The sequence below is a fragment of the Grammomys surdaster genome, unplaced genomic scaffold (genome assembly GCF_004785775.1).
Source record: "Grammomys surdaster isolate TR1022 unplaced genomic scaffold, NIH_TR_1.0 174, whole genome shotgun sequence".
Lineage (NCBI taxonomy): Eukaryota > Metazoa > Chordata > Mammalia > Rodentia > Muridae > Grammomys > Grammomys surdaster.
The window spans coordinates 17,148,961-17,163,827 of NW_021604622.1; the positions used below are offsets into that span (position 1 = coordinate 17,148,961).

General features: G+C 33.5%; 1 protein-coding gene across 3 annotated transcripts in view; it reads left to right on the forward strand.

Moving 5' to 3' along the window:
- The window catches only part of Cdh18 (cadherin 18), a 393,131-nt gene that overhangs the window by 180,879 nt on the left and 197,385 nt on the right, over positions 1-14,867 (forward strand). For all 3 annotated transcript variants that reach the window (XM_028767586.1, XM_028767587.1, XM_028767588.1), the window contains one exon: positions 13,246-13,365. In XM_028767586.1, coding sequence (XP_028623419.1) covers positions 13,246-13,365 — 120 coding nt within the window. The remainder of the gene's footprint in view (positions 1-13,245; positions 13,366-14,867) is intronic.

The window sequence follows — 14,867 nt, forward strand, 5'->3', positions numbered from 1 at the left end:
AATTATCAGTATGTCATTTACCAACTTTAGGTTCTATGGAACACCGAAACATTTTTGAGTATTAAAAAGACTTTGCTTATAATTCTTAAAACTGCTGTGTTCCTTATGATGGGTGATGTACCTACCTTATTTCTCCTCCTGCCTTCATGTTTCCCCTCAAGTCTTAAAGCACAGAGCCTCTTTTTGTGTGTTCCTTGTTGCCCAGCAACACTAGGCAGCAGCTGTTGTGACTTTATTGCACTGCTTGTCTGGACCTTGATTTAGATCTGCTGAAACATCCTGGGAGCTTCATTCTGGACACCTGCCAGGATCCAAGCAGTCATATTCAGATAAGAACACTAGGGACATAATCTTAGGGATGACATGATATTAGTAATAGGAGGCTTGTATTACAGTTCACTTGGTAGATGGCTTGTACTGGAAGGTATACAAGGTAGACCTGAAGAACCACTCATTGACTGAACAAAAATTTTCAAGTTATGTCATTTCCATTTTTCTCTTGTATCTTTCTTCTGATAACTTTTCTTGAATGTTAGTTCACTTTCATTAACTTTCGCTGTGACCAAGTAGCCTATAACAAACTTAAAGGACAATTTCTTTTGGCTCAACATTTGAGGGGATACAATCTGTTATGGAAGGGAGGGCATAGAATCATGACAAGAAGTGAGGTAACTACACTATGTTCACCATCAGGAAGTAGACTTGGCTTAGATGGGAATCTAAGCTTTGATATCATCCATCAAGGCTAGACCTTAGTAGCTCACTTAGCCAAGCATAGCTTTTACATTATTCCTAAGATTCCACAGCGTCTAAGGCAGCAGCACCATTGAGGTATCAAGTTTTGAAACACGAGAGCTTATATGGTGATCTTTCACATGCCCAAAACAAAACCAAACCAAAGTGTGGCCCAAAGCAATATTCATTTTGTATGTTTACAGCTCAGTAACCAGTTACTCTAAGGGGTCAATTAGAATTTGCTTTTATTTTTCTCAAAGCCCAAACTGATGCATTCCTTGTGAATAGATCTTTTTGACTCAGTTGTCTTGTTTGAGGTCTCAGCTCCTACCCCGACCATAACTCTGATGTTTGGCTCCACTAGGAAAAGAAGCTGTGAGTCTTCCATCACTCTGCTCCTGAGGTAGTGTTTCCACAGCCTGAGGGAGAAGCTTCAAAGATTTTGTTTTTTAATTTAAAATGTTGATATTGAAAGATGTTTCTGACAGAAAGCAAAGGCTAAAGCCAAGAACAGAAGGAAATATTTGAAGAGGAACCTCAGGGTTCCTGCAACTAGTTCATTTTAGTCTGATAATTTTTTTAACCTTCTGAGCTAAAGAGAAACATTCTCTCAATACTTGTCTTGTACACTTTCCACAAATATTTCCAGGATGAAAATGAAATTTTTTAGAAACACAAACTCTTAATATATGCAACAAGTTGTTTGGCTATCTGGCTAAATTTTGTTGCAACTGAATTGAGTAATGGTACATATGAACTTTTCCTATGTATAATTCCATCTTTTAATTCTAAATTGAAGAAGGAAAAAATAACTCAAGCTAACTTCTCAGTGTCTCTAAAAGCTTGAGCTGAACCAGTGGTTTGCATTTCAATGTATAGTGAATTTTTGGTGTTCCTTTTACCTTTTTAGAAAGCTCTTAGAGTGCTTTGATAAAATTAAGCAGCTCATAAAAACAAATAAGCAAGTAAAACAAAAAATTCTGTTCTGCATTGTGTGGACCATCCCTCACTCAAATTAAACTCATAGGTAATGTTTTTATGTGTGATAAAGGCTTGCTGCCATATGTACACACCCCTTTGTAGAAAATTTAAATGCATATATAACAAAAATATGAATGCAGTAAACCAAGGCAAGCTGAACTCAGATTTGATGGTATTCAAAAGATATATGCAATATTTTCATTTAGCATACAAATTCTCGGATACATTTCTTATTGAATTTGGAGCTCATTGCAATTCAGGAAGGCCCAGAATTCCTCCTGCATCTACCCTATATCTGAAAGTGTCAGAGTTATATGTGTATATGTAGTCATGCCCAGCCATTAACATAGGTGCAGAGGACACTGGCCCTTATTCTGGTTCATTAAGAACTGCTGCCCATGGGACATATCTCTTACTAGTGTTTACTTGTCATATTAAAATGACTTTATTATTCACTCAAATTTCTTTTTAAATTTAACCTCATATTTACCTAGAGTAATATAGGACTTGAGAAGATTAGTCTAGTGATGAACAAGTGTGTAATTCTTCTTTGTTCTCTATGATAAACGACATCTTGGTTACTAATATATTTTGATTTAACCTTATTTATCAATACTCATAGTATGGAAATTCTTTTTTGAATGTTTACAAATTTAAGGTACATCAGAGGCACTATGATAGAATGAAAACATTTTAACACGCTTTCAGGGGATATGTTTTAAACCCTTTCATATTTTGACAATTAACTTAAAGTTTCCAATATCCCTTTACCAGTGAACAGTTGCTCTTGTGTTTACAAGGCTCTCTTAGAAGAACAGTAACCATTATCACACACGCACGTGCACACACACACACATACACACACACACACATATTTGTTTACCATCTTCGTTCCATTTTACTGGTTTTGGTGCTTCTGTAATTTCATAATACGGTATCAACAATTAGTATACTACCTTCTGTATTTATTTTGTATTCATACATTTATGATAAATATTCCTTTTGGAATATCATCTTAGACTTGTCCAAATTACATACATACATACATACATACATACATGCATACATGCATACATAATGTATTTTATGTTTCAGTCACAAGCAACACTTCTATGTTTGAGAAGCTATAACCAGCAGAACTTGAATTCTCCCTCACATGTCTATACAGTTAGTATAATTTTGTTGCCAGTGGATATTCCTCAGGGATACAGGATACTGTATAAACTCCTGCCTCAACAGCAATATGACTATAGTGTTTTATTGTCAATGCATTGAATTAAAAATATTTTAAAAAGATTTTAGGTCATGCTCTTTGTTATGATTTTAAAACATATCTGAGATTTGCATTACTTACTGTTTGTATAAACTACATGTGATGTCCTTTTTTTTCCTGTATTGAGTGTGATAACAATTCCTACCTGATATCCAGTTATTTAAATGTATGATCTTGAATATTTGAAGTACTCTGAACAGAAAAGTATCACTTGAATGGCAGTGTGGTTTCATACAAGCAATGTTTACTTAGGTAAATCAAATTATAGGCAATTTTATATTACTCTGTAGGTCAAATATATAAATAGATGACAGACAGAAACACAGACAGACAGATGAGAAGATATATAGATATAGACAGTGACCAACGTTTTAAATACTGTGAGAAAACCCTAAGGAGCAACACATGCAAATCTTCAGGTCTTCACGTATCGCTCGGTTGAAGTCTGAGAGTGTGTAGTTGAGCCAGACTCAACCTTGTCAATTTTGTTAATCCATTCAATAAAGTAACTCATATTTTTCAGCCTTTGATATTTATTTCTTTAATTTCAGCTCTTGATTTGACTATCTCTTCTCATATATGATTTTGGATGTTATTGGCACTTGCTTTCCCCAAGAGTTCAGTTGCAGCATCAAGTTATAAATTAGATATATTTCATTTTAATGTAACCATTTAGTGTCATGAACTCATCTGAGGACTGTCTTTGTTGTGTCTCATACAGTTTAGTATGTTCTGTTTTCATTTTCATTTAGTTCTAGGAATTTTTCAATTTTCTTCTTGATTTCATCCCTGACTCATCTATCTTTAGTAATTTTCTCTTCTGGATTCTGCTTCTATTTCTCTTTGTTGTTTCTGTTAAGATTTTCTGTTGCTTATATTACAATTAATTTAATTTATTTGATTTAGTTCATTGTGAAAAGTTGAAATACAGGGTGTGATTTCAATTTTCCTATAGATGTATAGATGCTAAATGCTGTTTTATGGGTGAATATGTGTTCAATATTAGAAAAGTCTCATGGTCTACTGAAATTATTTTTAAAAAATGAATCCCGTGTTCTCATCCAATATGTTACCCTGTGTTTTTTATTTGTTATTCAGAGGTAGCCAAATGTGTGTACTAATTTCTGAAATATTGATTTTCTTATGTTTTCAGGTATGTTTTGAATAATTGTAATAGATAGTAACTACTCCTCTATGGCCAGCTGGGTATATTTGATTTTCTCTTGTGATTGAAGTAATCCTTCTTGAATTCTTTGTAGAGTTTGTTTCGTTCTCCTAAATTACTTTGTCTTATCATAGATTTTATTTTATTCAAATTTACTAATTAAATTTTTTCTGGGTAGAAATATATGAGTTAACAACTGTGGTCTCTCATGACATAGAGAAAACATTTACATTCTCTCTAGCTTTAAGATTTTTCTGTGAATTTAGTAACTACAGCATTTTTTTAGTATTCCTTACTTTATATGTTATTCAACTATTCTCACTTTCAGAGTTTGCTACCATTGATTATTCTCTATTTTAATGTTTCAACTATAGTAAGTCATGGAAAATGTTGGTTTCCCTTTTTTCCTTCCGTTCTTCCTTTTTGCTTTTCTTTCTTTCTTTTTACTTTCTTTTTTTGTCTACTTTATGTTCTGTCAATATCTTGTACCTAGATAGGCATCTCTTTTTTCCAGCTATGGAATATTGGTTTTATGATTTTTTTGAAGGTATCTTTGTGTGCCTTCGCTATAGTTTTAATCCTTCTTCTGTAATTTACATTATATCTTCTATTTTTTTGAAAATACCAATTCTTGTCCATGTTACATTCAATTTATATCGATTTTTATTGAGTAATCTAACTCCAGTAATTAGCATTCCATCCAGTGTTCTGTTTTCAGCATATCCATTCTGTGGATGAGGCTTTCTGCTGTGGTTCGTAATTGATTTCTTGAATTTTTCCTTTACAGCATTGTTCCAGTTTAGGTTTTCTTTAAAATATAATCAAACTCTGTTTTTATGTGTTAAATTTTTCTTTTCTTATTTTGAAGTTTTTCTTTTGGTTTTATCTTTTATCATTTAGTCACCATTGTTATAATCGTTATTTTGAATTGTCTTTAACTTTGTCCAAATTATTTTCAATACTGTCTATTACTATGGAATCTGTATTTTAGGATCTGACATGTTATTTTGTTTTTACTCAGTGCTTTTTGATTTACATGTAGAGTTTGATGGTTGTAGTTGTCTGTTGGTATGCGTGTGTGTGTGTGTGTGTGTGTGTGTGTGTGTGTTTTCCAATCAGGTTTCTTCTTTCAGATTTTTAGGGAATAATTTATTGCATGGACCTAAGTTGGAAATGGGTATTAGAAACAAGCATAATTATCAGCTATTAATCAAGTATTGATCATTTCTGGGCCATTGTATGGAGAACTATTCTTGTTTCCCAGAACAAAGCTAACAATGATGGTCTGAACTCCCTTGAGTCTGATTCACAGATGGATCTGGTTCATGGAATGCTCCAATAGATAATAAAAGATAATGAAACAGTTACCTGTGGTAATGACTACCTATTATGATTCTTTCTTTCATATGTACCTACTGTCTGGCCATTATACTTTGTGCACTCTGTCTCTAATTTAACCTTAGACAAAATAATTCATTACTCTGTCAAAGAATAGCAATATAGCGTATATTACAGTGGGAAAGATGTTTATAGAAATAATTGTGAGGGTGAAAACGTGGGTGAATTATTGTTGCTCCCAATGCAGAAAGCAAATTCTCAGACTAAAGCTGAGAACAGCACTAAAATATAAGTGTGGACATAAACATTGAAAAGGCAGTTTGACAATATGTTGATTTATCAAGACAGAAGTAGGCAGTTCTCTGCTCAGGCCTATGGACTTTAGAAACCTGGGTTATTGACCAGTTTACATTACAAAGTCTGCTTTCCTTTTAGCAGAGAGGCCAAAGGGATTATCAAAATGCACTTACGTGTCATCATAATGATGAGAAAGATATTCAGGATATTGTTGCAGTCGGGGTTCACCAATGAACAATATTATTGAGGACCCTTCTCTGATAATGGCCTGGAGAGCCTCTAATTTGTTTTTATCACATTGATTTATCATGAATTACTCACTAAATAAGCAATGAATTAGTTTTGACACTTGGGTTATTTATCTGACCTTTATTAATTTAATAAAAACATTCTTTCAAGAGTAATTTTTAAAGCATTCAGATTTTATAAAACTGGCAATATTTGATGTGCAACTTTATGTATTTTTTCAACTTCAAATATGTTAGGGGATGTGCTTTCTCCATATCATAAACTATCTTTCTATAAAGTTAATTATTTATATTTATACACTGATAAGGTCACAAAATAGCTGCCAGATCCTATTACACAGAACACTTTAATAATTTGAATGTAGAAACCATAAGATTTATATGTTATATTAGTCTTCATATTATTGTAGATTATAGAATACCAGTTTTATATTGCCTGTGTTATGCGAGTACATAGTTATCAAAGTATACACATTCATATAGGCAGGTGGTTAGTAAATTTTAGGAAGTGATACACTAATATTTTCTGCACCAATCAATGTTCAATAAAATGTATATTTATTACCAGTTAGGACAATATAAGAGAGAGAATGGAAAAAAAGCTATGAAATACGTATAATGGAAAAGTAATATAATATGAGCCCAGTGAAAATAATCTCCGTGCGGTGATTGTGGATCTTGAGGCTGTACGACAATACGACCAAACAGATGAGACCTAGAGAGTGAAAAATAGGAAAAAATGATTGAGAAGGACATATAACCGATGAAAAAAATACCAGCCCTGTTGTGTTTCATAAAAAAGAAAGGTCCAGGATATGTTTTGTAGAGGCCGGGTATAATGAGGTTGAAGGGAGTGCCTCTGCAAGCACAATGAAGCATTCCTTCTCGCTGAGGTACCACCCATATGAGGAATATAGTATAGAATGGAGTTTATTTAGGGCATGGGGGGAGTCGGGTGAATACAGGAACATACACACACATACACACACACACAGATGGAGAGGGAGAGGGAGAGGGAGAGGGAGAGGGAGAGGGAGAGGGAGAGGGAGGAGAGGGAGAGTAGAGGAAAGTAGGAGTTATGGAGAGAGAAGGGATAGAGATGATAAGTATAGGAGGGTAGGAGAGGAAGAAGACAGGAGACTAAGAGAGTGATGAGGGACTGATCATCCCCCTTTTTTGATAAAGAACCAAAAACTATTCCATGAATATATATTGTTAAGGATGACCAAATTCTTGATCAACTTCCATGCCTTTAGAGAAATCTGAGCACTCATTTCTAAGTTCAGCCATCTTCCACCATAATCCCTCTCTAATGATCCTCATTTTGTCTCTAAAACTGAATCTAAGAATTCAGTTGGGGTCCTTCCATCCCAATGGAATTGGGCAGCTACATGCAGGAATAAATGTTATTTGCTTTTGCATACTATTTGAGTCTGGGGTATCATTCCTCAGCGATTCAAAGACCCTAAGAATTCTAATCAAGAAATCTAAAACTGAATTAGAAAGACTCTCAATTCATCTATATAATCTTGAAAAATATTTACTTCATCAGTATGGCAGAAGTAGACTGACTTTTTCATTTCTTTCAATTTTTATTATTTTTATTGTTTGAAATGTTATCCCTCTTCCCAGTTTCCCCTCCACAAACCCCCATCCCCTCCTCTGTTCACCGCCCCACCGCCCGCTTCAATGATGGTGCTCCCAGATCCACCCACCCACTCCCTCCTCAGTGCCCTAACATTCCCCTACACTGGGTCATCAAGCCTCCACAGGATCAAGGGCCTCCCTTCCCATCAATGCCAGATAAGGCAATCCTCTGCTATATATGCAGCTGAAACCCTGGGTCCCTACATTTGTACACTTTGGTCGAAAAACTAAACCACTGACTAAGCAGTGGTTCCTTTTATACTGAGTCAGACATACCTGGATATTGCCAGGTAACTGTGGGGCAGAGCCTAGAAAGAATGCTAGCAAGCCCTGCTCTAAAGGCTATCCCTGAAGAAAGGAAGAAGAGGGGAATGGAGAGAGGGACTTTCAGAGTATGTGTGGGGACAATCTCTTGCTTTATAATTTTTCCCCTTTCAGTTGCTCATGAATGTCAAAGGACACCAATGACAGGAGTTACATTATGGGGAAGAGGGTCAAAGACCAACAAATTAACTTATCATTCAGCATATAAAAATGTTACTTAGAGAATTAGTAAGAATGATGAGCATATGATTAGCCTAGTTACTTCTACTACAGTAACTTCCTCTGAAGGAAGAAAAAAAACCATATGCATTATACAAAGTTGCAGGGAAAGTTAATGTTTCCCATGCTTTGTCATATAATGCCGTTTACCTCTAATTTAATGACCCTCTTTTATTATTTTTATGTGTGTGCTTATATTTCTCTGTTTGTAGGTTGTGTATGTGATTACAAGTATTCTGAGAGGCAAGGGTAGAAATACAGGAGTTACAGGAGGCAGTGTGTTGCCTGACATTGGTACTGGGAATTGAACACAGCCCCTCATGTAGGACAAGAAGTACTGAGTCATATATTCAGCACATAATTTATCTTGATATCCAACTCCAGAGATTCATTTGTAAAACTATCTTTATGGTGTTGCATTTTGCCTAAAGAGTACAGTAATATACTTGCCTTTATTCAGATAGATGCACCTGAAGTATGATTAAGTTTCATTAAGCTACATATAAGAGAAAATGTCAAAAAAAATGGAATAGTTTAAAGAGAGGCAGGAAATTATGACTGTATAGGGCCATTGATTATGTAGAGGTTTTTCAGGATAGATGTGTTTGAATGGTATAGCATTTTAAAATGTCAACATCGTATCTTTGAATATATCATTAGGTACAAAATTCTCTATATATTGATTAAATTGTTAAATTAAGTGGTTTATAGGAATGGCCTTTTCACATCCCATTACCATAATAGATATAATATAATTGAGTAATTTTTTTTCATTTAAAGAAGTGAATATAAAACTTAATTGTCTAATGAGAAATATTACATTAGATAGTTCAATAAGCATGTAAATTAAAATAATAACAAAACAGTGGCCATTAATTATTTAAGCATATAGGTAGAATAAAATATGTGTGCATTTGGTCTTCTGTGCTTTGAGTGTGTGTTTGTTGTGTGTGTGTATGTATGTATGTGTGTGTGTGTGTGCATGAATGTGTGTGTGCATTTGGTCTTGTGTGCTTGTGTGTGTGTATGTGTGTAACATGAATGTGAACATGGAGCATCATAAGGAAGAAACAGGACAATTTACAGGACTTGATCCTCTTTCCACCATGTGGTTTTAGAGAATATATTTCAGGTCAATAAGCTCTGCAGTAAGCAAGATGTCCATCTGCCAGATCCAAAAATAGTGAATGTTTTTTGGTTGGTTGTTACTCACCACAGATGTTTCATAAGTTCTATCTTAAACATATATTTTTTTAAAAAATTATAACAGTTAAATGAATACAGTGTGGCCCTACTACACGATGAATAAAGGTCACTGTTATTAGTCTGTTGCTGAAATTCTAGTGCTCCTGGTTAGCACTAAATTTACGCTGAGTCTTAAAGGTTTTTGCTTTCTCCAAAAGCCCGGGCCAGTCTTCTAAAATGTAAGCCTTAAGAACTTCCTCCTGAGAAGTACTTTCAGCCTTCAGAAACCTTGTGCTTATTTTTATCCAAAGTTTTTTCCTCAGCGTCAATTCTCTTGGGATTTTAACAGAGTTGTGAACTCTGACATGACATGTGTAGCAGTTGGCAATTTCAGAGAGTATTTGCTTAGTATTAAAATGCCTTATTAAATATGTCAAATTGGTCTTTAGGGACTTTCAAAAAAAAAGTACACTCAATCGCTTCTCATTGATATGCAACTTGATAAAATGTGTGCTATTTTAATAGCACCAGAACAAAGAAAAGCCAAGCACAGGGAATGACACAGCTGATTCCCCAGGGGAAGAAAAGGTCTTAAGGTTTATTGTAAAGAAGGTATTTTGAAAGCTTTTTTTTCACGTATTTAAATCTGTTCAGATTTGTATAAAACATCAGCTGAGAGGAACTAATCCCTAGACTGTGAACAGCAAGAATGTGCCACAGGAAAGACTGAGAATAAAACCCTGTGTGAGAAATGGCTTATGTACTTCAGAGTACAGTGTCTCCTGAGTTGCTGTTTTCAATAGAAGAGCTCTGCAAATGGAACATGTTTCCATATGCTTAGGCAGGATTTCTTTAAGGAAAAATAAGTGTGGCAGGGGATGTGAGGTAGGCTTAATAGGTATTAGTCAAAGCAAAATAACTCTCAGAGAATGTTGGATTCTCTATTCAATATTCTGACAGATTAGTTCAATTTTAGACCTTATTCAACATATGTTCCATCAGACATTTGGAAATTATCTCCGTTTTACTATGGACACAATGTTACAAACTTTGAGTGAAGGAATTGCTGGGTCCACTGCAAGAGAATGTTTATTGACAGCAAGACATGCTGAGGGAAGCGTTTCTCCCACTGATGCTCTCACCTCCACTTACTTGCTGTCTAACACATGCATAAAATGAACACAGTAACGATAAGAATTTTAAAAAACTTTGATTTTTTCATATAAACTTTTAAAGGAAAATAATGTTGTTCATTAAAATGACTAAGATAACTTATCCATTAATTTCTTTTATGAGGTTGAGAAGTGGAGCACTAATAATATCTCTTTCTCCAAAATTATTAATCTGAACCAAATTCAGTCAACACATGACAACATTCATTTTTATTCTATCTCACTCAGCAACGTAGTTGGTATCAAATATCATAAAGAATTATTTATTATTTTCTTCTTGGTTTTTAAGTTTATAGTCTTGAAGAAACTCAACCATCAATATTGAGGACAGGATCATGTATTCACCAGAAACTGCAATGGCCTGTATTCAGTGTTTCATTGTTCTGTAAATGAACTTATATAACAGAAGGATTTTGTTTCACAGCAGCAGAATATAGACATAAGACACAGGGCCTTTTCAGGGCCATGTTATCCCCACGAATAGCCTAGTATGACCAAAGTTCTTACCACTTTCTCTTGCTTCATTCCTGATTCTCACTCACCATGTATTGCCTCTTAGGCATTTGTGATTGTGGAGGCTACAAATGAATCCTACATTAAATAATGATTATCAAAATACTTAACACTTTCAACACTGTAAAGTTTTCCCTTCTTATAATGCAGACCTACTTCCTACTGTCTGTATTTTCAGAACTTATGATTTGGGTGCATTCCGAGAATTCTGTTATTTCAACATCATATGAATGAAATAATACAATATATAAAGTTATGTAAGATTTACTTTTTAAATTTGAGTCTATTCAAGCAAGCACATATATTAGTGGCCAATTTATATTCTTTTCTTTATTGAGTAAAAATGCTATATTATAATGCAACAACAGTTTAATGATCGTTGCATGAAAAGATACTTGGGCTAATTCTAGGGTAACACTATGACAAAAAATTGTTCTACAAATGTTTATAAAAAATTTTTTATAATAATGGAATTAACCACTTGGCATGGATTCCTATGCACAGTTTGCTGGGTCATAATACAATCGTGAATTTTGTTGTAGAAAAGACAGACATGTCCTCATATTTCCCGACATAACTGTATGTATCATGTATTTCACTGTGCTCCTGTCAGGATTTACTTCCAAGTATATTGAAATAATCTGAAATTTAAAATTATTTTTAGACATAACCCAGTCCACATCTTTTATATTTTTCTCACCTTCTCACTGTAGAAACAAACTTTGTGACTTAAATTTATATTATGTTATTAGACATTCATAGGCACTTAAGTTGCAAATAAAGACCAGTAAGTGAAACTTCACTAAATCTTCATGATTCCTAGGATGTTCTAAAGACTCAGAGTAAGCTTTGTTTAAAGATGTTTCTGGATTTCAACATGTAAATAAGAATTTTGTAATAGCACTAATATTAGCACATAAATCTTTACAAAATTTAAAACAAAAAATTATTCCCCTTTGTATTCAAGAACAGAGTCAATATGAAATTTTGTAAAGGCTATTTTGGTTGTGAAAATATTTTTTGTTGACACATGATTTGAAGTATTATGTATTTTTCTAGTGGATAATTTGTAAAACTAAACTCATAAATAGAGTATTTACCCACTAATCATAAAGTTGAATAACCCTTAATAGGTTTTTGTTATATACTTGAAAATAATTTTTAAGAACAATTTCTGTGTAACATATGTATACATATGTAATGATACAAGTTATTCACAAAGTATAAGGTAAAAGAAATCAGGATAATATATATTTAGAAATATAGTATTACAAATATTATGGTGATAATTATTAACTCCATTAAAGAGTTTGCTATTCAAAACTAAATTCAGTACTTATTTTAGAAAGACAACTGTGTTCATAGTAAAAAGGATCTACAAAATAAATGAAGTTTGAATAGATAATCATAGTGTGCAACTCAGTAGTTCAGGCAAGGTATATGTCCATATATGTGTACATATGTAAATTCATATATTTGCTGCAAAATGAGTTGATTGGTTAGTTTAGTGTCATTGATAATATCATTTGTCCATCAACTCAATTTAATTGCATATTATCTCATCTTTGCTATTAAGAATTTTTATAAAGCATTAATTATACTGCTTCATTGTATGCTTGATTTAACGAAACAATATTACTCAATATATGAGTATCAACAAAAGCTCATTCTGGTTATAAACATACCAAAAATAATTTGTCAATGTTGTTTTCTTATAAGCTATCATAATACAACATTTAGCAAATATTTTCATTTGAGGTCATATGTTCTTGATAGCATGGGGAGAAGATAAACCATATGTTTGTTAAACAAATTTAAGAAGTAATTTTCAGGGGCCTGGATAAGTGCCTTAGTTGCCAAGATGTTAGTTTTCCATGTCCATGTTGGGTTGTTCAAAATTGCCTGTAACTCCAGGTCCCAAGTATCCAATGCCATCTTCTGCTCTGTGGGCACCTCCACATACATACACATACACACGAACACACACACTCACATAAATAAAACTTAAAACGAAAATAAATCTTAAAAGAGTTACATTTTATAGGACATCCCATTGTATTGAAATTGTATCAAACCCTTTTATTGTGTTCAAATGAGTTTTATGGTAAATGCCATCACACACTAAAATTTGTTTTCCTGAATGCACAGGTACCTCTGTTCTACAGGTGACAGCTACAGATGCAGATGACCCCACCTATGGAAACAGTGCTCGAGTTGTTTACAGTATCCTGCAAGGACAACCTTATTTCTCTGTAGATCCTAAAACAGGTTAGTGTATATGTGTACATTGGTGTGCAAGCAACTCTGTCAATAAAACAAAATGATTCTCTTTTTTGTTTATTTTTCTCATAATTAGTGACATTAAATACCATTAAAATTTCAGTTATTTTTCTAAAGCAGTTTAAATTTAATGATAACTGCTTATTTCTATTATGCCTACAAATTAAAATTTATCATTGAATACCACTATAGCATTTAAAACATACTCTTTATAAAAGACATATTGAACATTATATTAATAGAATAATATTTCCAAACATGTTTTGATTCATATATTACTTTTAATTTTCTATCAAAGATGGGAAAATATTTGTTAGAATTTCTAATACTTTTTTAAGAATTTGGTTGTTAAATATATGCTTGGTTACTCATGCATACACGAAACTATACATGTATATATGTATATGCAAATTAAATATAAGTATATGATATTCATACCAAGAGCTACTTCTATGTCTTCTCCTTGGATTTACTTTTCTGAATTAGAAATTCTTTCAGCCATCTAATGTTGTTTAATTAAAAAATTAAGATAGCCAACATTCTTAAGTGTCTTCTTTTTTTTAAAAAAAATCTCAGGTAAACATATGCGTTCTCTCTTCTTTTTTCATTCTGGTGAATATTGACATTATTTCATCCCACCGTTTGAAGGAACAGTACTCTGTAGCCTTTTGTTTTTTCAATCTGCTACATAAGACATAAACAGCACATGTCCTGGCTAAGTGATTTTTTCATGGTAAAACAAATGAACTAACTACCTGTTTCCAACTTAAGAAAATGTTTTAATATTTAACATGTGACCCTCGGGGTTTCCAATTTTAAAGAACTTCAAAATACATTGTAAAAGAAAAGAGATCCGAGAGGCTCTAGGAGGTCCCTGGGTTCATTATGATCAAACTAGATGTACTATCTCACCATTAATATGGTATCTTCATGTGTGTACCATAACTTAGTTAATACAGATCCTTTATGGATGATGTACTCTTAGTTAACATAGAACTTTCATAGATGTACTCTGTCACAGTTAACATGGTATTGTCATGGTTGCACTCTGACTGAGTTACCATGGAACTTTTATAGCAAATTAACCTTGTAGCTATGACCAAGGAAGATATACCTGCCCATACATGTCTCCTTTAAAACATTACATTACATAGCCAATAAGAAATCAATTTATGTATCTATTTAACACATTTATAATTAAATTTATAATAACATCATTTCCCCCTTCTCTTTTGCACAACCTGTTACCTCAGGTACTTTGTACCAACCCTTCCAGTGCTTCTTCCTCAATTTCCAGCAAATTGATAAATCTTATTATTATTCTTACAGACATATGTATGTTTATGTATATGTATGCACAAACATCTGAACACAATTAGCTAAATTCCTTGAAGTTTCTCTCTTGCTTCTGTGTCTCTGTGTTTGTGTCTTTGTCTCTCAGTGCCTCCCTCCCTCTCTCCCTCCCTCCCCCTCCCTCCCCCTCCCTCCCT